The following is a 24,070-nucleotide window of genomic DNA, read 5'->3' as shown; positions in this document are numbered from 1 at the left end:
CTTCTGCAATAACCTCTTATGAGGTACTTTGTCAAACGCCTTCTGAAAATCCAGAAAGACCACATCCACCGGCTCTCCTCTATCGACCGCCCTAGACACATCCTCATAGAACTCCAGTAAATTTGTCAGACAGTTTCTCCCGTGAGACTTCAGAGTATGGTTTTGATTAAGGGGAGGAGTTAAGCATATAAGGAAAAGCAGGCAGTTATTGCGGGCTCTGAAAGAAGCAAGAATGTCTCTGTTTTTCTCACCCTCCCTGAAAGTTGCTGCTTGGGTCCTGCTGGGAGAAATATGTCTTTCTGCAGAGGTGTTCCAGAGGCTTGAGAACCAGCAGTACCAGTACAAGCAAATAAGTCTGTTTGTTGCTAACTGATTTTAAAGTGTGTTTTAAGTCCACAAGAAGAATATTGCTTGAATTAGAACTAATAGAGATGGATTAAGAATAAAGAATTGTATCTTGTCGTGTTTAAGCATTCCAATTGGTTAAGCTATTTGTAATAGTTAAGCTGTACTGTTAAATAGAATTTGTATTGATAAAAGCTTCTTAGTATGTCAACAGAATCAAACCTGGAGTGAAACACCTTATCCTTACACTAATGCCAAAATAAAAAAAACTGTTGGGGTCTAATCGGGCTTCATAACATATTTTGAGGTTTCTGATCTAGTACCTTAACACCTCCCAGTAGCCCCTTCAAATATCACTAGTTAGGCTACTCAAACCTGGTACAAGCAGCAGTGCTTGCATGACACATTGTGCATGAACATTTTCTCATTGAGGATTCATCACCTGATCCATTACGACAACTTCTTTATTTTCTTTTCCTCATACTCTATTTGGCCTTTACTGTTTGACCACCATCCTGAGCGTTCAGTTAATTTTTACACTTTCCCCATCAACTTTACTGTCCATCCCACTATGGTTGCATCCTTCCAGCTGTCTGATCCTTCTAGGTAACGCGATACCCAGGATCCCATTTTAAGCAGCTGACCTCTGGGCAAAATAGTCCCTTCCTTTTTATCACAATCAGATGTTCTACTAATATGTAACTCCTGATCCATTATATCATCCTTCTGGCTCTGCCGCACAAAATATCCGTATGCGATATACATGGTGCTTTATCATCTTCCATTACATTGTTAGTATTCACAAATTCAGAATTCATTCCAATGACTCATGAAGAATGGGATTTTATGGTTTGATTCCCATGTTGAATAATCACCCTTCATGTCCAAAGATGACTTCTTGGCCTTTCCATTCCCTTTTCCCTTCTCTCATTAAAAGGGACACCTGAAATCAATTCTGCCTCAAACATCATATGTATTATCACAATGATCTCCTAATTAATTCTGAAACCTCTGCCTGATAAAGGCTTTGCTGCCTGCATGCAAGGCATTCAAATACGCAAAAAGAAAAGAGCTAACAGTAGTTCCTCAAGAGCAGGGAGAGCATCCATTAGTACTGAAGGTAACTTCAGATTTCTTCCGTACACCACCTGCTACAGGCTATACCCCCGAATCATTTGTATTGCCCGTGCCAACATTGTTTCAAATTTGCAATCCAGTTGTTAGGCCAGTATCGTATATGACATGTTATTCATCACTACATGATTTTTCTCACATAATATTGTTAAACAGACACTCAGCTGCAGTATGCATAACTATGATATTCATATTTTCACGTGTCCTGAATTTCACCATTCACAAATTGCCCTCCGTTATCTGTCAAGAATTTTGTTGGTGTTGTTACGGCCGGGATGAGAGCAATGTGTAATTTATCTTGCCTCACTACTCCACAGGTTGCACCTGTGGAATAGTGGTTTAAAAGTTGAATTCACTTACCAAACTGAATAGATGGCTGAAAGATTGGTGTAGGAGAAGTGGATGTTGGCTTGTGGGGCATTGGCATTAGAATTGAGGAAAGTAGGGAATGTACCATTGTGACAACGTGCTGGGACCAGTGTTCTAACAAACCATGCATTTAGGAAAATAGGCAGAGCTTTAAACTAAACAAGGGGATTTAGGTTCAAGCTTTGGATGAAGTAGCAAATCAAGGGGTCAAGTCAAGGCAAGAGAGCCAAATAGTAATATAACAAATGGAAGTCAGAGAAAAGAAACTTAAGCATACACCAAAACTCAGGGTGAGATTTTCTCCAACATCAGCAACTCCAACATCAGATGTTGGGTGGGAAAAGTAGCGTTGAGCCCACCGAAGGCATACATGTGACACTTTGACACATGTGGAACCATCAGTCTGTGATAACTACCGCCCCACTTGGGCTTTGATTACGGCATGTAGACCCAATAATGATATGCTAATATATTACAATGAGATTCCTGATGTTGAATGGCAGGAACTGTAGTGCATCACTAATGGAGAGAGGGGACAATTGCTTCTGCTTTTATCCCAGTGTGAGGTGGAACTTTGAACAACTTCTCATATTTTCCGCTCTCATTGATAAAACCCACCCGATGAGACTAGGAGCAGAAAGTTCCAGTCTAGATGTTGTAAAGATAACACAAAGCCAAAGCTAAAGGCTTTATATCTGAATGTGCATAGCATTCATAACAAATTAAAGAAATTCCGATTTACTTCAGTAGCGCATACTGAATATGATCTGACAGTCATTATGGAGATGTGACTGTAGAATGACAAGGATGGGTTCCTGAATAATGATGTGTAGATGACATACAAGGAGAATAGGAAGCTAGAGGGATAGCACTGTTAATCAAGGATGGCATTGGTGCTTTGGTTAGAGTTGACCTGGAGATCAGGACGGAAAATTCAAATTGGCAATAGCAGCCTGAATGAAAAGTTCATAGAATGCTTTTGAGATAGTTTCTTTGAACAGCACCAGAGAACAGGTTATATTGGACTGGTATTGTGTAATGTGACATAATTTATAACTTCAGAGTAAAGGCATCCCTCCGTAGCTGCAACCACAATATGTTGAATTTTACATCCAGGTTGAAAGGGAGAAGAGTGGGTCTAAGACTAGCACTTAAAACTTAAATAAGAACAACTGAGTGGGCATGAAAGCTGAGCTAGCTGAAGTGAATTGGGAGACTCAGTTAGGAATTAAAAGAGAAGCAGTGGCTGGTATTAAAAGAGATATTTCAGAATACCCAGAATAAATATACTCCTACTATAAAGAAATATTCTAAGGGATGACACACCAGCCATGGCTAATTAAAGAAGTTAAGAGAAGCGTCAAACTTCAGGAAAACTAAACTGTGTAAAGATGAGTGGCAGGTCACATGATGAGTATAAAGAACAGCAAAGAATGACTAAAAGATTAAATCAGGAGAAATACATTAGATTATGAGAGGAAACAAGCTAGAAATTTAAAAATCAGTATTTAAAAAAGAGTAAGAATTACAAGTTAAAAGAAGATAATAAGCAAAAGGCAGATCAAATGAACAATTTTGTTTTATCAGCCTTCACTATAGAAGATATAGAAAAAATCCACTAATAGCTGTGAAACAATTGGTGGAAGGAAAAGAGGAGCTTGGTGAAATTACAAGCACTAGAGAAATGTTACTGAACAAATTGATGACAAGTCTCCAGATCCTAATGTCTTAAAAGAGGTGGCAAATGAGATAATAGATATGTTGGTAAAAATTTGCTAGATTTTGGAAAGGATCCATTAGGCTGAAAAGTAGCAAATACTCAAGAAGGGAGGGAGGTAAGAAAGAAGAAACCACAGACCAGTTGGTTTGATATCAATCATGGAAAAGGTGTTAGAATTGATTTTTAAAGTGGTTATAACTGGGCACTGAGATAAATTCAAGGTAATTACAAAGAGTCAGCATGGTTTTGTGAAAGGGAAATCATGTTTCATCAGTTTCATGGAATTCTTCCAAGGAGTGACTTGCGCTGCAGGCATATTGTACAGTTGATATCAGAAGGCATTTGACAAAGTGTCACATCAAAGTTTATGAAAGAAAGTGAGAATTCATGGTGTATGAGCATAGAAAGAAGATTGGTGGGCTGGCAGAAGATAAGAGTATGCCTAAATGGGTCTTTTTTTGATTGGCAGGAAGTGATCAGTAGAGTCCCACAGGGATCTCTGCTGGGTTCTCAACTTTTTATAATTGATATCAATGACTTATATGGGGGGAGTAAAGGCATAGTAGCTACACTGGACGATGACACAAAGATAAATATGCTGTGAAGCAGTTATAAGGAAGTTGCAAACAGATAGATAGGCTCAATGAGTTGCTGAAAATCTGGCAGATGGACTTTAATGTGAAAAAATGGGAAGTTGTTCACTTTGGTAGGAGAACTAAACGTTAGAATATTTCTTAAACGGAGAATGACTAAATAAGTCTGAGGTGCAAAAGATCTAGGTGTTCTAATATATAAGCCACAAAAGGTTAGATTCATATAATTCCTACTGTGCAGGAGGTTGTCATTTGGCCCATCGAGTCTTCAGCAACCCTTCAACAGAGCATCTTACCTCCCTGTACTATCCCCATTACCCCATGCATTTATCCTGCTAATCCCCTAACCTACACATCTTGAGACATTAAAGGGCAATTCAGCACAGCCAATCCACCTAACTTGCACATCTTTGGACTGAGAGAGGAAACCGGAGCACCCGGAGGAAACCCACGCAGACATAGGGGAGAATGTGCAAACTCCACAGTGACCAAGGTTGGAATCGAATCTGGGTCCTTGGCACAGTGAGGCAGCAGTGCTAACAACTGTGCCACTATGCTGCCCGTGAAGCTTTTCTTGAGGCATAGAAAGCATGTATAGCAAGTAATAAAGGATAATGGAATACTGTCCTTTGTTATGACAGGAATTGAACAGAAAAGTAAGGATGTTATGTTTCAGTTTTAAAGGGCATTGTGGGCAGTAGAGACCACATCTCTAATACTATGTAATGACTTTGGTCTCCTTATTCAAGGAAGGATGTAAATGCATTGGAGGTGGTCATGAGAATGTTTACTACATTGATAATTGGAATGAGCAGGTTGCCTTATGAAGAAAGGTTGGACAGACTGGACTTGTTTCCACTGGAGTTTCAAAGAGTAAAGGGGACTTGACTAAAGCATATAAGAACTGCATGGTCTTGACAAGGTGGACATGGGAAGGATATTTCCTCTTCTGGGCTTACCTAGAACTAGGGAGCACTGTTTTAAAATTAGGAATTGCCCTTTTATGACAGATTAGGAGAATATTTTTCTCTCTGTGGGTTGTGCGAGTTTGGAACTCTGCCTCAGAAGGAGGTGCACGCAGGATCATTGAATATTTTTAAGGTAGAGGCAGACAGATTTTTGTTAGGCAGGGAATCAAAGGGGGAGGTTGATGGGAATGTGGAATTTGAAGCACAAACAGATCAAATGGTCTTATTCAAAGGTGGAGCAGGCTCCAGCGGCCAAATGTTCCTAATTCAGCTGTTTGTAAGATGGGCAATTATCTACCATTGCTACTGCTAAACTCAAAATAGAAGTGATGTTAACCAGGCCTCTTTCAATAAACTTGGAAAATTTGATTGGCACAGTGGTTAGCACTGCTGCCACACAGCACCAGGGACCTGGGTTCAATTCACAGCTTGGTTCATTGTCAGTGCGGAGTATGCACAGTCTCCTCGTGTCTGCATTGGTTTCCCCAAGGTGCTCTGGTTTCCTCCCACAGTCCGAAAGACATGCTGGTTAGGTGCAGTAGCCATGCTAAGTTCTCCCACAGTGTATCCGAACAGGTGCTGGACTAGGGGACTTCCACAGTAACTTTATTGCAGTGTTAATGCAAGCTTACTTGTGACAAATAAATAGACTTAATTTTTTAGAACAAGTTGCAAGAAATGGTTAACACACAATTGTAATCTGGAAGCATACCTATTTATCTCTTTTAAAGTTCCCCAGCGTGTACACACATTATCAAAGGACAAACAGATAAGGGTCTCTGCAGAAATGGGGAGTGGAAGAGCAGGCTTTGAAAAGAAAGGATAAAATTTACAGGGCTTCAATATTGTCACTCTGGAGTTCCTCATGTACAAACAGACTGCTAGTCCCAGTAGAGACTTGGCGGTTCTCACCAATGGAATTTTTGCATTGAGGAGAATATGGCCAGGTTAATCCTTCTTGTCTCAACCTCTCAGGTTTCTAAAAGACAGACAAGTTCTATTGAGATGAGGATTCCAAGCTGAACACTGTTAACCACTCTGTCTCAAGCAAGGTAAGGAGAATATGAACTGGGTAGCTTCTCACTTTTCCAGTTCAGTACCAACCTAATTTAAAAAAACAAGCTCAAAACTTTAAAGCTCATCTTTGTCATGTGATTTCCAGTACATCACCTCGCCATGCCTTTCAACAATTTGTTCCCCCATTCGTTAAAATAATTGCAGTGTAAACAAGCATAGTTTTTTATATTCATTCATGGGACATGGGCTTCGTGGCCTAGTCAGCATTTACTGCCCATCCCTAGTTGTCCTTGAGAAGGTGGTGGTGAGCTGCCTTCTTCAAACACTGCAGTCCATTTTTGTGGACTGACCCACAATGCTGTTAGGGAGGGAATTCCAGGATTTTGATCCAACAACTGCGAAGGAAAGGTGATATATTTCCAAGTCAGGATGCTGAGCAGCTTGGAGGGGGAGTTGCAGGTGGTGGTCTTCCCATTTATCTGTTGCCCTTGTCCTTCTAGATGGAAGTGGTCATAGATTTGGAAGGTGCTGTCTAAGGATCTTAGGTGAATTGCTGCAGTGCATCTTGTAGATAGTACACACTGCTGTTAGTGAGCATCAGTGGTGGAAGGATTGAAGGTTTGTAAAGTGATGCCAATCAAGAGGGCTGCTTTGTCCTGGATGGTGTCAAGCTTCTTCAGTATTGTTGGAGCTGCACCCATCCAGTATCCAAATGTTGAGGAGTATTCCATCACACTCCTGACTTGTGTCTTGTAGATGGTGGACAGGCTTTGTGGAGTCAGGAGTTGAGTTACTCGCTGCAGTATTCCTAGCCTCTGACCTGCTCTTGTAGCCACTGTGTTTATGTGGTGAGTCCAGTTAAGTTTCTGGTCAATGATAACACCAAGGATGTTGACAGTGAGGGATTCAGTGATGTTTACACCACTGAATGTCAAGGGCTTGTGGTCAGAATGTCTCTTGGTGATGGTCATTGCCTGGCATTTGTGTGGCGTGAATGTTACTTGCCATTTGTCAGTCCAGACCTGGATATTGTCCAGATCTCATGCATTTGAACATATAGAACTTACGTATCTGAGGAGTTACAAATGCTGTTGAATATTGTGCAATCATCGGCGAACATCCCCACTTCTGACCATATGATGGAGGGAAGATCATTGATGAAGCAGCTGAAGATTGTTGGGCTGAGGACACTACCAAGAGGAACTCCTGCAGAGATGTCCTGGAGCTGAGATGACTGACCCTCTACAACCATCTTTCTACGTATCAGGTGTGACTCTCCAACTAGTGGAGAGTTTGCCCCCGATACTTATTGATTCCAGTTTCACTATGGCTCCTTGATGCAGCGCTCGGTTGAATGTGACTTCGATGTCAAGGGCAGTCACTCTCACCTCACCTCTGGAATTCAGCAATGTTGTCCATGTTTGAACCAAGGCTGTAGTGAAGTCAGGAGCTGAGTGACCCTGGCAAAACCCAAACTGGGCATCACTTAGCAGATTATTGCTGAGCAGGTGCTACTTGATAGCACTGTTGATGACCCCTTCCATCACTTTATTGATGATCGACAGTAGTCTGATTAGGGGATAATTGGTCGGGTTGGATTTGTCCTGCTTTTTGTGTACAGGACAATTTTCCACATTTTTGGATAGTTGCCAGTATTGGAAGGGCTGGCTAGGGAAACGGCAAGTTCTGGAGCACAAGTTTTCAGGACTACTACCAGAATATTATTACGGCCCAATGCCTTTACAGTATCCAGTGCCTCCAACTGTTTCTTGATATCATGTGGAGTGTATCAAATTGGTTGGAGACTGGCAGCTGAGATGCTGGGAATACTGGTGGAGGCCAAGATGGATCATCGACTCGGCACTTCTGGCTGAAGATTGCTGCGAATACTTCAGCCTTATCTCTTGCACTGATATGCTGGGCTCCTCTATCATTGGGGATGGGGATGTTTGTGGAGCCTCCTCCTCCAGTGAACTGTTTAATTGTCCATCATCATTCTCGACTGGATGCGGAAGGACTGCAGAACTTAGATCTGATCCGTTGGTTATGGGATCACTTAGCTCTGTCCATCACTTACTGTTTGGCATGCAAGTAATCCTGTTTGGTAGCTTCACCAGGTTGACATCTCATTTTTAGGTATGCCTGGTGCTGCTCCTAGCATGCCCACCTGCACTCTCCATTGAACCAGAGTTGAACCCATGGCTCGAAAGTAATGTTTGAGTGGGCCTCATGTCAGGCCATGAGGTTGCAGATTGTGCTGGAATACGGTTTGCTGTTATTGATGGTCCACAGCACTTCACTGATGCCCAGTTTTGAGTTGTTAGATTGGTTTGAAGTCTGTCCCAAACTTTAGCACGGTGATAGTGCCAGACAACATAATGGAGGTTATTCTCCACCTGAAGACGGAACTTCGTCTCCACAAGGACTGTGCGGTGGTCACTCTTACCGATACTGTCACGGACAAATGCATCTGCAGCCAACAGATTGGCGAGGATATAGTCAAGTATGTTATTTCCTCTTGTTGGTTCCTCCACCACCACCAATTGCAGATCCAGTCCAGCAGTTATATCCTTTAGGACCCGACCAACTCGATCAGTAATGCTGCTGCTGAGTCACTCTTGGTGATGGACATTGAAATCACTCACCCAGAGTACATTTTGAGCCCTTGCCACTCTCAGTGCTTCCTCCAAGTTGTTCAGCGTGGAGGAGTACTGATTCGTCAGCCGAAGGGAGATGGTACATGGTAACCAGTAAGAGATTTCCCTACCCATTTTCAACCTGAAGCCATGAGACTTCATACATCCAGAATCGATTTTAAGGACTCCTAGGGTAACTCCCTCCCAACTGTATACCATTGTGCCACCATCTCTTTGTCCTGCCGGTATATCCAGGACATATCCAGGGACGGTAATGATGGTATCTGGGGTATTATTTGTAAGGTATGATTCCGTGAAAATGACTATGTTAGGTTGTTGCTTGACTAGTCTGTGAGACAGCTCTTCCAATTTTGGCACTAGCCCCCAGATGTTAGTAAGGAGGATTTTGCAGGGCTGTTTGTTTTGCCGTTGTCTTTTCCGGTGCCGAGGTCAATGCCTGGTGGCCTGTCCAGTTTCATTTCTTTGTTGAGACTTTGTAGTAATTGGTACAACTGAGTGGCTTTTTCAGAGGACAGTTGAGAATCAGCCACATTCCTATGGCTCTGGTCACATGTAGGCCAGACAGGTAAGGACGGCAGATTTCCTTTCCTAAAGGACATTAGTAAACCAGATGGGTTTTTCTGATAATCAACAATGGTTTCATGGTCATCAGTAGACTCTTAATTCCAGATTTATTTTTGTTGAATTCAAATTCTACCATCTGCCATGGCGGGATTCAAACTCAAGTCCCCAGAACATTATCTGGGTTTCTGGATTAATAATCAAGCTATCGCCTAGTTCTTCCTTTCTCAAGTACCATGCTGGTCAGGATTTCTTGGATAATGCTGCTTGTTCCAAGTGCAAAAATGAACTTATAACCTTTTTGTAAAAAAAACCAAGCATCCAAATAACACAATATCTTTCCATGTTTTAAAAGAAAATATTGTCCTGAAAAATATGATTCTGACAGTGTTCCTAATCCAGTACCCATGGATTAAAGAGGGACTGTTTCCCCTATTGTGTGTTACCGTAGAGAATGCTAAATTGAGTTGCCACATCTGCAAAGTGTAGCAAAGATCCCAAACTTTGTCCCATACTTTTAAGTCCACTGCCACTACATCACTAAATTCTCAGTCAAATAGTAGACTCAGAGCTTGACGGTGTACTTTGATATTTAACACAAACATCACATTGTCCCCTGATATGCTCAATAAGTTTGTCATAATCTTTATCAACTTCAACAGTCTTCAGCAGTCTGCAGCAGAGGTCTCAGGTTTTGAGGCACTGGATATGGAAATTGTCTATGCAACTTCCAAATGATCAACTTTCTGTCCACCAAATCTTTGTCCCCAGAACTTCACAAGGCTGCTTATAGTATTTGTGTGGAGCTACACATTCTCCAGGTGTCTATGTGGGTTTCGTCCGGGTGCCCCAGTTTCCTCCCACAGTCCAAAGGTATGGATTGACCATGCTCAATTGCCCCTTAGTGTCCAAAGATGTATAGGTTAGGTGAATCAGCCAAAGTCAACATGCAAGGTTATGAGGATAGGGTGAAAGAGTGGGTCTGGGTAAGATGCTGTTTCAGAGGATTAGTGCAGACTCAATGTGCTGAATGGCCTCCTTCTGCACTGTAAGGATTCTATCAAGTTGATGTGAAATATTTGGCTTCCTTAATGGCAGACAGTAATAGCCTGATTGAGTAAAATGTAGATCCACAGTTTTTTCTGAACACATTGCTCTGAGATTCTCTATATCCAGCTTCATCGGTGCTTTTTTTCACTGAATATGTGATCAATAATAGAGGTCATATCAGTACTGATGAAGAGACTGGTTCCGGCTATCTTGCAAGGAAGAATAACTCTTTTGAAAGATGTTCGCATACAATCATCATGTCATGGACAGGAAGGGTGATCAATATAAACTGCCCACAATGAAAAGGATCACAATAGTCTTAGACACTTAAGTACATGAAGAACTAAACACACACACAGCATGCAGAAAAATGACCTCTTGTTCCAAAATATATTGTCAATCCTCAAACTCACTAAGACTTCGCTTTCTCAAACAACATCCAAATTAAGTAACTCTATAAAGTCAAATCCAGCTTAAGTCACAACACAATACAGATAATGAAGTCTAGAAAATGGTTTTTCCTAGTCTAGCGAAGATATTCAAACCACTTTTGTGAAGGTTTCCTGCAATGGCTTCAAGATGCAATAGTATAGCATCTCTGAGAAGTAAAAGATGTTACAGAATCCTTCCTGTAAAATGGGTCCTAGATTCTGGGCTGGGAGTTGCAGACTAGATTTTGGCTATGAGGTGTGGACTGCCTTGTCTGCTTCTGGGGGCAGGGAGAGGTTTCAAACTTGAGAGTTGGCTGTCTCCTCATCTCGAATTCCTTCTTTTTGTGGAGCCTTTGGCTACTTTGGGGAATCCCAGTTCAGGGTCTAGCCAAGCTGAAAAGTTCCGGTTTCTGGTTCTTGTGCGGAACTTGGCTATCAGTTTCTGCTCAGCGACTCTGCGCTATGACAATGGATGAATGAACATCGCTCGACAATCACCAGGCAAGACTGTTCCCTTCTTGTTGGCAAACACTTCAGTGGTCACAGGCATTCGGCCTCCGACCTTTGGGTAAGCATTCTCCAAGGTGGCCTTCACAACACACGACAGCGCAGAGTCGCTGAGCAGAAACTGATAGCCAAGTTCCGCACACGTGAGGACGGTCTCAACAGGGATCTTGGGTTCATGTTGCACTATCTGTAATCCATATGACATGCCTGGGTTTGCAAAACCTCACTTACTGTACTGTCTGCAGACAATACACATCTCTTTAACCTGCGCTCAGTGCTCCTTCCACTCACATTGTTAGCCACTTTAAGACTTGAATAACAGGTTAGATGTAAAGATTCGCATTCTAATCAGTAATCAGTAATCTGTAAACTGTCTGTGCTGTTATATGTACTGTCTGAGGCCAGAACTCTCCATTCACCTGACGAAGAGGGGAACCTCGAAAGCTTGTGAGTTTACTATCAAATAAATTGGTTGGACTTAAACCTGGTGTTGTCAGACTTCTTACTGTGGTCACTCTTGTTGACAGTATCAGTGGATACTGTCATCCCACATTTGCTCCTGATGAATTTGCTGAAGTTTCTCGGAGGAAGTTGTCTCCTCACAAATTGGATGTATGAATTGAGTTCCTCAAGCAAGCTAATATCATGTGTCACAGGAAGGTCAACTATGGCACTGGATAGTGTGTCTGCAGTTGTTTAATATTTCCCTTTAATATACATCTCATATGCAAATCTCATGACACACAAACAGAATCTCCGAATTCTGAATGGCATCATTGTAAGATCCTTCTCGTCTAACAGTGATACCACTAGTTTATAATCCGTTTCAATGATGACTTTCGGGCTGATAATGTAATCAGAGAAATTCTTGCAAGCTCATGTGACTGAGAGAGCTTCTTTTTTGATAAAAAGTGATAAGGGAATTGTGGCCAAACCATGGCTTACAAGAAAAATCAGAGATAGTATCAGATTCAAGAAAGAAGCATACAAATTGGCGAGAAAAAGCAACAGTCCTGAGGATTGGGAGCAGTTTAAAATTCAACAAAGGAGGACCAAACGACTGATAAAGAAGGGAAAAATGAAGTCTGAAAGTAAGCCAGCAGGGAACATAAAAACTGACTGCAAAAGTTTCTATAAATATGTAAAGAGAAAAGAGATTGACAAAAACAAATGTAGGCCCTTTACAGTCAGAAACGGGCGAATTCATAATGGAAAATAAAGAAATGGCTGAGGAATTAAATTTGTACTTTGCTTCAGTCTTCACAAAGGAAGACATGAATAATGTACCAGAGTGCTAGGAGAAACAAGTTTTAGTGAGGAACTGACGGAAATCAGCATTAGTAGAGAAATGGTTTTAAGGAAATTGATGGGATTGAAGGTGGATAGATCTCCAGGTACTCATAATCTTCATCCCAGAGTACTTAAGGAAGTGGTTTTGGAAATAGTAGATCCATTGGTGGTTATTTTCCAAAATATTTTGGACCCTGAACAGTGGCAGATGGTCTGTCATATGAGGAGAGACTAAATCCGTTAGGATTATATTCACTGGAGTTTGGAAGAATGAGAGGGGATCTCACAGAAACGTATAAAATTCTAACAGGGTTAGACAGGGTAGATTCAGGAAGAATGTGCCCAGTGGTGGGGGGATCCAGAACTAGAGGTCATAGTTTGAGGATAAGGGGTAAGCCTTTTAGAATTGAAGTGAGGAGAAATTTCTTCACCTAGAAGGTGGTTAATATGTGGAATTCACTACCACAGAATATAATTGTAGCCAAAATGTTGTTTGTTTTCAAGAAGAAATTGGATATATCTCTTAGGGCTAAAGAGATCAAGAGATATGGGAAGAAGGAGGAATCAGGGTATTGAATGCAATGATCAGCCATGATCAAAATAAATGGCGGAGCAGGCTCAAAGGGCTGCATACCCTACTCCTGTTCTGGCATCTATGTTTCCATAGAAAATGCATCTGGGGAATTGATAATGGAAAGTAGGGCTATGGGGCATGAAATAAACAAATATTTTGCACTGGTGTTTACCACTGAGGACTCAAGCACCATCCCAGAAATCGCTTTAATCAGGAAATGAAAGGGAGGCAGGAACTTAGGGGAAGCAATTGCCTAGTGGTATTACCGCTGGACCATTAATCCAGAAATTCAGCTAATGATCTGGGTTTGAATTCCACCATTGCAGAGGGTGGAATTTCAATTCAATTTAAAAAATTCTAGAATTAAGAATCTACTGATGACATGAAACCATTCCCGATTGTCAGAAAAACTCATTTGGTTCATTAATGTCCTATAGAGAAGGAAATCTGCTGTCTGTACATGGTCTGGCCTACATGCGACTCCAGATCCATGCCAATGTTGATTCTCAACTGCCCTTTGAAAGGGCCTAGCAAGCCACTCACTTTCAAGGGCAACTAGGAATGGGCTATAAATGCTGGCCAGCCAGCGACGCCCATATCCCACAAATAATTTTTTTTTAAAAGCTCAAACTTCAAATCAAGGCTCTGTGCACACATTTGGGCTGTGTGCACAACTGTGCAGACTGGTAAAACAGACATTTCCTCTCTGCCAGAGGATTTCAAAGGGGTCTAATCACACCTGCAGCTTCTGAAAGTGACAGAAAGGCAAATCTCTGCTGCAGCTTAGAGTGCTGCAATGATTTAAAAGCCTGCTAGGTAGCCAGGAGGGCATGGAGATTGAATTGACCAGCCACTCCAGATCTTTCACAGCTGACAGGCAGAGATGCAGATACTGATCACAGGACTACCTGAAATTTCCATGCCAGAGGTGATCTTCAGATCTGCCAGCGCTAGTTCAGCCATAACATCTCCATCTCAGCAGAGTGAGGGAAATTAACCTCTTTTCAACTCAACCCCAGGATCCTTAAGGGATCCTTCCTCTGTAGTCTAGTAGCCAGGCAGAGGCAAATGGCCATTGGACCTACCTCCTCGAGCCGCAAGAGTGTCTCGGTGCAAGTTAGGATTCAGGCAGGAGAAATTTCTGTTAACTGAAGTTTATGGAGAGTGGAAAATGGTATCACATGTAGGGGAATACAAGAATACTGCTGAAATCCGAAAAACAATTTGTGGTTACCTGCTGATGTTGATATACAAATTAGTTATTTGGTATTGGTACCAAATGGGTCTTTTTCTGATTGGCAAGATGTTCAACAGCCACAGCTGCTCTCAAGTCAAAAAGCAGTAATCTGCTTATGTTAACAAAACTGACATCAGCATCTAGGATTCTAATTAGATAATCCAGGAAACCTTATTCAACATGAGAAGATTTGTAGGTCACATGATGCATGAAGCATACAAGTGGTACAGCTGTTTAAAAAGGGGACTAATTTCTCAATTGGAAACAAATCTGATGTGTCAGACAGCAGAAAATTAACAAAGGTAAGATTCATTGAAACAAACTTTCAGTGTACCAATACACATGCCCCCAACATTGGGCTTTTTTCCTGACTGTCAAACAAACAATGTCAGTTTTAATTATGTAATATCTTTTGGCATGGTTTGCTTGAACTGAATATGGAGCACACAGAGTAAAGGCTATATGATTTATAATCCAATAAAGACTGTACCTTGATTGGAATTATCTCTATTTACAGTACAATTAATTGCGTTTTAGTTTAAATAGTTATAATACACACCATCAGGCTCACTCTTGTTGCTACACTTCTGATTCTGAAGTTCTTGGATCCTTTGTTTCTGCTCCAAATCCTCAGTGTCTCCTGCCTGAAAACAACAGGTTTTAGTCAGTTGCATCGTATGAAAGGAAATCAAAAATAGAAAGTCAGCCAGGTTCTGAAACACTGTACATTGATCCAATTGAATGTATAATGAATGATTCCTAAATGACATTCTTTTCAAACGTTTTGTTTTCACTCCCCAAGTGCTATAAAAAGATATAAAAATTCAACTTAAATATGAAAACAAGAAAAGAAGGTGGCCATTTAGTCTTTTGCGGCTGTTCCATCATTCAATGTGATCCTGGTTGAATCTGTCATCTAACTCAATATACTCTCCAATGTCCCATATCCCTGAATACCTTTGGTTAACAGGAACCTATCAATCTCAAATTTAAAATTCACAATTGATCCAGCATCAACTGCCATCTGCAAGAGAGAACTCAAAACTCCTACCACCCTGAGTGTACAAATGCTTCCTAATTTCTGGTTTTAATTTTTTAAGAAAACTTCTATTCTAAGTTTTCATTTTACATTTGTCGCGAAATGCAACAAGTTGCCAAAATCCAGTACAGTACAGAGTAATCATTCCTACAAATGATTCCAATTACCCATCATTGCAATTATTGTCGTTGGCATCTCCTCTTGTACAAACAAAGAAACGACATCAGTTAGAGCAGTGGATCTTGGAACAACAGGATAAAATTGTGAGCACGTGGCCTCATGGTGCATACCATCCTCCCTGGAATAACACAGACACCCAGAGCTACAAAATAGATGGATCCCTTATAAGTAGTATATAACAGCCTAAATCAACATCCCCGGACCTCCAGGCAATGAAAGGATAACCCAGGAAAGGGGGAACATAAGGATACGGCAATTGGTACAGACTAAAGCACAGCAGAGTATTCTCTTATGTATAGGAACCAGTGAATAAAGGCACACAACTTCCCCAACCTCCCTCCTCTCCAATCAAATCAGAGGCACCGATCAGACTCGACATCACCGGAAAATTAAACTGTTTTCCTGCAAGGAAACCTTATCAATAAGGAGAAGAATCATCAAGACACTCATCAACTGAACATCTTGGGAAGAGATACAACCCTCCTCCTCCTGACAAGTGGGAAACCCACTAGGATAAACTATAACATATAAGAGTCTATATCAAGATCTCACCTATCCAGATAAAGAGAGAAAGCTCCAAAAAGAGGGGAGCATCAGGATGATCCCATAAAGGCCAAGTGTAGTTTTTCTGGTAGCTTCTTTCACAAGAAGCTTACCCAGGAACAGACTTGCATAACTTTATTTCCCTTCCACCCAGGGAAGCCCAAACCTAGAAGGTGAATAGATCCATACAAGACCACTTGGAGGGGGCACCCTACTTCTTAACCAGCCCAATCCCCAACTGAAGAAGGACTCCCACAGTGCTAAACGACCACACCTAGATTTGCATTCAGGCTCCATAAACAACATGACAGACATCCCCAGGGGATCCACGTCTCAGGGACAGGAGTATCTAGAAGCCTCAGAAGGGGACATCTTGGGGGAGGGAATCTTACCCCCCCCAACTAAGACATCCTCCACCTGACCCAGAAAGATAGTCACTACTGCCATGACTTACTCTATAGCATCCAACAATAAAGGGCCAACAAACGAAGAATACTTACATCACTCTTACACATCAACTAGCATCTCTGTAGGTTCTCCCAAAGCGCCACCTAGGCCCCGCAATCAAGATTCAACCCATTATGCCTCACCAGAGAAACCCAAAAACCAGATAATATGCCCACCATGCTTTGTGTATTGTGTATTAATGATTAGGAGAAGGAAACTGAATGTATTATCTCCAAATTTGCAGATGATACAAAGTCGGATGGGAGGATGAGCTGTGAGGAGGATGCAGAGATGCTTCAGCATGATTTGGACTGGCTGAATATGTGGGCATGTGCATAGCTTAGAATCATAGAATCCATATAGTACAGAAGGAGGCCATTGTACTGACCACATTCCCACCCAGTGCCTATTCCTGTAACCCCACACATTTACCCTAGTCTAATCCCCCTGACATGAGGGTTAACTTAGCTTGGCCAATCCACCTAACCTGCACATCTATGGGATGTGGGAGGAAACTCATGCAGACACGGAGAGCAAGTGCAAACTCCACACAGTCACCCCTGGGTCAGAATTGAACTTGGGTCCCTGGTGCTGTGAGGCAGCAGTGCTAATCACTGTGCCACTGTACTGCCCCAGTGCAGTATAATGTGGTTAAATGTGAGGTTATTCGCTTTGGTAGCAATAATAGGAAGGCAGCTTATTACCTGAATGGGTAAATTGAGAGAGGTGAATACTCAGCAAGACTCTGGAGTCTTCGTGCATCAGTTGTTAAAAATAAGCTTGCAGTTGCAACAAGCAGTAAAGAAGGTAAATGGAACATTGGCCTTCCTGGCGAAAGGATTTGAGTACAGGGATAGTTTTGATGCAAATTGTTTGGGGTGGTGATGCGGTCACACCTATATGCAATTTTGGTGTCCTTATCTGAGGAAGGATGTCCTCGCTATAGGGGGAATACAGCAAGATTTACCAGGCTGATTCCTGGGATAGCAGGTCCATCATACGAGGAGAGACCAAGTCAGTTAGGATTATATTCACTGCAGTTTAGAAGAGTGAGAGGGGATCTCATAGAAGCTTACAAAATTCTAACAGGTTAATTTAGAAAGAATGTTCCCAATGGTGGGCGAGTCCAGAATAGGGTCATAGTTTGAAAAGGTTTACCCCTTAGCCTCAAACTACAACCCTATTTCTGGACTCGCCCACCATTGGGAACATTCTTTCTAAATTAACCTGTTAGAATTTTGTAAGCTTCTATGAGATCCCCTCTCACTCTTCTAAACTGCAGTGAATATAATCCTAACTGACTTAGTCTCTTCTCGTATGATGGACCTGCCATCCCAGGAATCAGCCTGGTAAATCTTGCTGTATTCCCCCTATAGCGAGGACATCCTTCCTCAGATAAGGACACCAAAATTGCATATAGGTTTGAAAAGGTTTACCCCTTAGCCTCAAACTGAGGTGAGGAGAAATTTCTTCACCTAGGGGGTGGTGAAATGTGTGGAATTAACTACCACAGAATGTAATTGAGGCCAAAATGCTGTCGGATATCAAGAAGAAATTGTAGCTCTTGGGCGGGGGTGGGGGGGGGGGGGGGGGGGGTGAGGGAATCAGAATGTTAAATTTGATGATCAGCCATGATGAAAATGAATGGCAGAGCACGTTCGAAGGGCAAAATAGCATACTCCTGCATCTAGTTTTTACGCCAATTTCCCAGAGTGGGTTACTGGGTAATACTTTCAAAGGTATCCAGTGAATGCAGGGATGTGGGCCGTGCATGTGGGACTGAAAGAACTCCTCGGAGGCTGGTGCCTTCACCAGATTCCCTTTATTTACAAACTTATCTTCACTCCTAAGAATGCTCCAGGTATAAAATCGGAGTGCCAGTAGACTTGACACTCCTCATTATACACACAGGTGAGACTCCCCAATTGAGCAGGCAATCATTACCTCAATCAGACAGCTTATACTCAAAGGCCCAGGTCATGGGCCTCATTGACATCATTACACCCTCTCCCCCTTAGGTCCAAGGAACCTCAGTGATTCACATCCCACATGGGTCTCTTGCAATGTGTCAACGCCGGATCTAGTTTTCCCAATTGGGCATCTGACTTGGGAGGGTGTGCCAAACGATGCAAGCACCAGAATTCCAGTTCACTTTATTCCTCAGGAGGCAAAGAAGTAGCCACGGCTTCTTCCGCAGTGTCCATTTCCAACACAGAAGTCCTAGATATGAGCAATAGAGGCTCAGGAAGGCTCGTCTGGGTGGATTCTCCTCAGTTCTCAGCTGGCTGAGCATAGTTGGCTCCTGGATGAACTGTGATTTCAAGGACTGCACCTGGTCCAGTTGTTTTTCTGGAAGATCTCACCCATGTGTATTTTGTAGGATACTGGCCCTGTCCGAGTGTCAGTTGTTCCTGGGAGCCATGTGGGACCCTTGGCAAAATTCTTTAGCAGTACTTTTTCACCAGCCTCCAATTGTCTCTCCCAGCTGCTGTTACCATGGCCTCTGCATTCAGTTTCTTGTTGCCTTTCCACCAGGTTTAGGAAGATCAAACTCAGTCTAATGCAGAGTCGTCTGTCCATGAACAATTCTGTGGGCGCTATTCCCATAATGGCATGAGGGGTTGTCCTAAAATCAAAGAACCAATGGGAGAGCTTGATGTCCATTAAGGCTATTTTATTAAACAAAATTTTGAAGTCTGGACCACTCTCTCCGCAAGGTCGTTAAACAGTGGATGATATGGTGCTGACCTGATATGTCAAATTCCATTCAACTTCATGAACTCCCGGCTGGCAAAAGATGATCCATTATCAGAGGCCAGCACCTCCAGAATCCCATGTGTTGAAAAGGAGGTGCGAAGTTTCTCTACCGTTATTGCTGCAGTTGCTAAATGCATCCTATGGACATCCTTCCACTTGGGAGTGGGTATCCACTATGACTCCTGGACACAGGTATACGTGTCATTTTCATTAATGAAGGTCTTGAAGCCTTCCTTTGCTGTTCTGACTCCACATACTGGCAACGATTACAATGCCTTGCATGGAGGACGAGGGAGGGCAAGGGCAGAGAGGGAGGGCGAGGAGGAGAGGGAAGGTGGAGAGGGAGGGTGGAGAGGGAGCACAAGGGTGGAGAGGAAGGGTGAGGGTGGGGAGGGAGAGCAAGGGTGGAGAAGGAGGGTGAGAGCAGAAAGGGAAGGCGGGGGGGGGCGAGGAGGGAGAGGGAATGTATGAAACGAGTGTGTGTGGGAGAGGGTGAATGGAGGAAGAATGTGTCAATAAGTCTGGTGAACTCCCAATATCAGGGCTCTCAATCACCCTCATCCTTACACAAGGTGATGCACTTTCAACCACTCTTATAATTTGTGATGGTGAGTAAGTGTGTATCCTGAGTTTGGGAGTGATCCGGAAACACATACTTTTACCCCATTACACTCTAATCCCATTTCTATTTCTTACTTTTCTTTGCTCAACAAGTTGTTCCTGTTCACACCTTTGAAAGCCATATTTAATGCTGTGGCAATTGGCCCCTTGGCTTCAGTGAAGCCAACTCAAACTGGAGGAGCAGCACCTCAAGTTTCAGTTAAGCATGTTACAGCCCTCAGGACCCAACATTGAGTTCAACAACTTTAGCCTGTGACATAAAATATTTTTTGTTCTGCAAAACACTCCTCCCTCTCTTCTATCAGACTGTCACCTGTTTTTTGCTTTTGCTTTCACTAAGCCCTCGCCTTTGTTTCTCACATTAACGCATGTTGATGTCTTACCTTTATGCCATTACTAGCACCTTCCACTGCTAGTAAAGCTTCCACTGTCAAGTAACTTCGACATCTTTGTTGCAAACTCTCCTAGTTCCCACCAATAACTGACTTTCCACTCTGCTCCACCCACTCTTGGACAGTATATAATCCATCACATTTCTCCCTCTGTTTAGCTCTGAAAAATAAGTCTTATGGACTCTAAACATTAACTATATTTTCTCTCTCCACAGATGCTGCCAAAAATGCTGAGTTTTTCCAGCATTTTCTTTTTTTAGACCAGATGCTAGTTTTGGTGTGTTGGATTTTCGCAGTAGCTTAAAATACAATTGCACAAAACATCCTAAAATTTAAAATGTTTAATGGCAAATAAAACATTAAGATAAATCTGCAGAAATGAACACTTAAGTTACCATCTCTTTCCAAAGACCATGAAACCAGTCATTTTATTGAATCTTCATATGCTAGTCTTTTTGTTAGGTATTCTCATGCAGCTGGCCTCATAATCTTTCTGGTAAGTGAAAATGGGAAATGTTGGGTGCGATTTTCCCAACCCGCGGTGCTGCTTGAGTAGCGGAATGGGTCTGGTAATGTCAATCATTTTTTCCACGCAATCAGCCTCGTGCCAGGGAATAGCGTGAGGTTGATTACAATATGCAAAAACTGATTTGCGTCTATTTAGTGAGTCCAGGGTGCAATCGTCTAGGCTTACTAATGTTCCTGACCCCACCAGTGGAGATCCATGCTAGTGGGGATCACATACTGTCCCCACCAACAAGGACCAGGCATGATGGCCTTGCTGGTGGGACCAGAGGCACTGAGGTCCCTTGGGTGGTCAGGCTCGGAGGCTGGGTCCAGCTGGGTACATCTTGTCGTGTGCCCAGGATAACAAAGAGATCCCTTTTCATTTGTTAGCTTTAGCAATTAGTTCTATTCTATGCTTTCATAAGAACATAAGAAATAGGAGTAGTAGTAAGAAATTCAGCATGTCAACCAATCTACCAGTATACTGGCCCCATCAGGGCCAATATTTTTAAAAATAAGATTCTGTACAATGAGCATACTGAAGACTGCATCCACATTTAATATTTGTGGGCAATTATTCTTTGCTGGGTGACACATGTAGTTTCCACAGACCTCTACCTTACTGTGTGATACTTTCAGTAAAATTCTTAGCATTCCATTTGAGTTTCAGTAGCTATTATGTTTCAGGCCACTATCATAGGAAAGCTTATTTTTTAATTTATTAGTCACAAGCAAGCTTATATTAACACTGCAATGAAGTTACTGTGAAAGTTCTTAATCCTTATGTCTCGAGTGTATCATCATTTCTCCTGATATCCAGGTACATCTTGTCGTGTGCCCAGGATAACAAAGAGATCCCTTTTCATTTGTTAGCTTTAGCAATTAGTTCTATTCTATGCTTTCATAAGAACATAAGAAATAGGAGTAGTAGTAAGAAATTCAGCCCCTCGAGCCTGCTCCGCTATTCAGTACAAACATGGTTAATCTCATCTCAGCCTCAACTCCACTTTCCTGCCCATTCTCCATAACCCTTCAACCCATCAATAATTAAAAATCTTTCTCCTCCTCAAATTTAGTCAATGTCCCAGCATCCACGTCGCTCTGACATAGTGAATTCCATAGATTCACAATCCTTTGAAAGAAGGGATTTCTCATCTCTGTTTTAAATCTGCTATCCCTTATCCTAAAATTATAAACTCTTGTTCTAGATTGCCTCACAAGAGGAAGCATCCACTCTCTATCTACTTTGTCAATGCCTTTTATCATCTTAATACCTCAATTAGATCTCTTCTCATTCTTTTAGTCTCTAGGGAGTATAAGTCTAAACTGCTCAATCTTTCTTCACAAGACAATCCCCTCATCTCTGGAATCTATCTACTGAACTCCCTCTGAATTGCTTCTATTGCCATTACATCCTTCCTCAAATAAAGGGGACCAAAGGTACTTCAGGTGCAGTCTCGCCCTGTCCAGCTGCAGCAACATTTCTTTACTTTTATATTTTATTCCTTCAGCTGTAGATGCCAAGATTGCTTTCCTTATTACCTGCTGTACCTGCATACCAATTTTAAGTATCTCATGCACAAGGACACCCAGGTCAATCTGCACTGAAGTATCCCAAAGTGTTTCTCCATTTAAATATAAATTGTCTTTCCATTTTTCTGATCAAAATGGATTACCCCACGCTTATCCACATTAAACTACACATTTTTGGCCACTCACCTAACTTATCTACATCCATTTGTAAATTTCTTACTTCCTCATTGCAACTTATTATTCCATTTATTTTAGTACAATCTGCAAATTTAGCTACAGTACCTTCTACTCTGTATCCAAATCATTAATATTGATTGTAAATAGTTGGGGCCCAAGCACCGAAGCATTGAAGCCTGTGGTACCCAACTAGTTACATCTTGCCAAACAAAAAAAAAGCCCACTTATCCCAACTCTCAGCCTTCTGTCAGTTAGCCAGTCTTCTATCCAAGCTAATAAATTACCCCAACCCCATATGAGTTTAACTTGTGTATTAATCTTCTGGGCAGCATCTTATCAAACATCTTCCTGAAGTTCAGATGTATCTACAGGATCCATGTGATCCATTTGGCTTGTCACATCTTCCAAAAATTCTCGTAAATTAGTCAAACATGATTTACCCTTCATAAAGCCCTTCATGACTCTGATGGATTGCGTTTCGACTTTACAAATGTATTGTTACTATTCCCATTATAATGGATTTTAACAATTTCCCAACAAAATGTTAAATTTACTGGTTTACGGTTTCCCATTTCTGGTTCTCTCCCTTTTTGCATTAGCATTTTTCCAATCCACTGGAAATTCTGCCATATCCAGGAAATTTTGGAATATTATAACCGATGAATCTACTATCTCCTTGGCACTTCCTAGGATTTCGGCCATCGAGCTCTAGGAACTTGTCTGCCTTCAATCACAATAATTTGTTGAGTACTAATGCCTTATCATTGAAAAGTAACACTGCCAAACAATTTTCCTAAACTAATTAGAGGTAACATAACATTTTAAAATATTTGTTGAGCTCAGCTCTTCATCACCTGTTCTATGGTACATGATTTGCTTCTCAAGTGATGCCATTTCTGTCTACATTGCATTGTTATACCCTTCAAACCCCAAACTATTTTCTTGCACGGTCCCCATTTGGGTCTTGCTACCTTCCCTTCCGCTTCTATTCATTTATCCCATATGTATATTAAGCTGTGAGTAAGAAATCAGCTGCTGTCAGCCTCCTGCCATTTGCTAGCCTGGATTTTATACTGGAAGTGAAGTTGGCTATTGAGCGCATCCATCCAAATAAAGGATAGAGTGTTCAAGTAGTTTATACATCACATTTATTACCTTAATTCTATAGTATCCAGAACCAATATGGCATGCGAGAATGGCCCTATTAGAGTGCAACTAATCATTTGGTTACAGCTGCACCCTATCTACAGGGTCTATCTTTCTTCAGTTCACCCTAAGATAGGTTTTGCAGTACAAAAAGAAATTGTCTAAGCTGAGCTCAGAAAATTCACTAGAGTCAGTGGTGACCAGGTTGGATGGATGAAAAGCCTAGCCCAGTCAATCTCAGGAAGCATAGTGGAGGGCATGCCTCTGTCTAAATC

The 24,070-nt window shown here is 41.9% G+C and overlaps 1 protein-coding gene across 3 annotated transcripts in view; it reads right to left on the bottom strand.

Moving 5' to 3' along the window:
• smtnb (smoothelin b) overlaps positions 1–24,070 on the bottom strand; it is a 341,529-nt gene that overhangs the window by 151,661 nt on the left and 165,798 nt on the right. For all 3 annotated transcript variants that reach the window (XM_080208169.1, XM_080208168.1, XM_080208170.1), the window contains one exon: positions 15,013–15,097. In XM_080208169.1, the coding sequence (XP_080064295.1) occupies positions 15,013–15,097 (85 nt within the window). The remainder of the gene's footprint in view (positions 1–15,012; positions 15,098–24,070) is intronic.

This window comes from Carcharhinus amblyrhynchos, chromosome 20, assembly GCF_965287045.1.
Source record: "Carcharhinus amblyrhynchos chromosome 20, sCarAmb.v2.hapA, whole genome shotgun sequence".
Classification (NCBI taxonomy): domain Eukaryota; kingdom Metazoa; phylum Chordata; class Chondrichthyes; order Carcharhiniformes; family Carcharhinidae; genus Carcharhinus; species Carcharhinus amblyrhynchos.
This window is presented reverse-complemented; position numbering and strand designations above follow the sequence as displayed.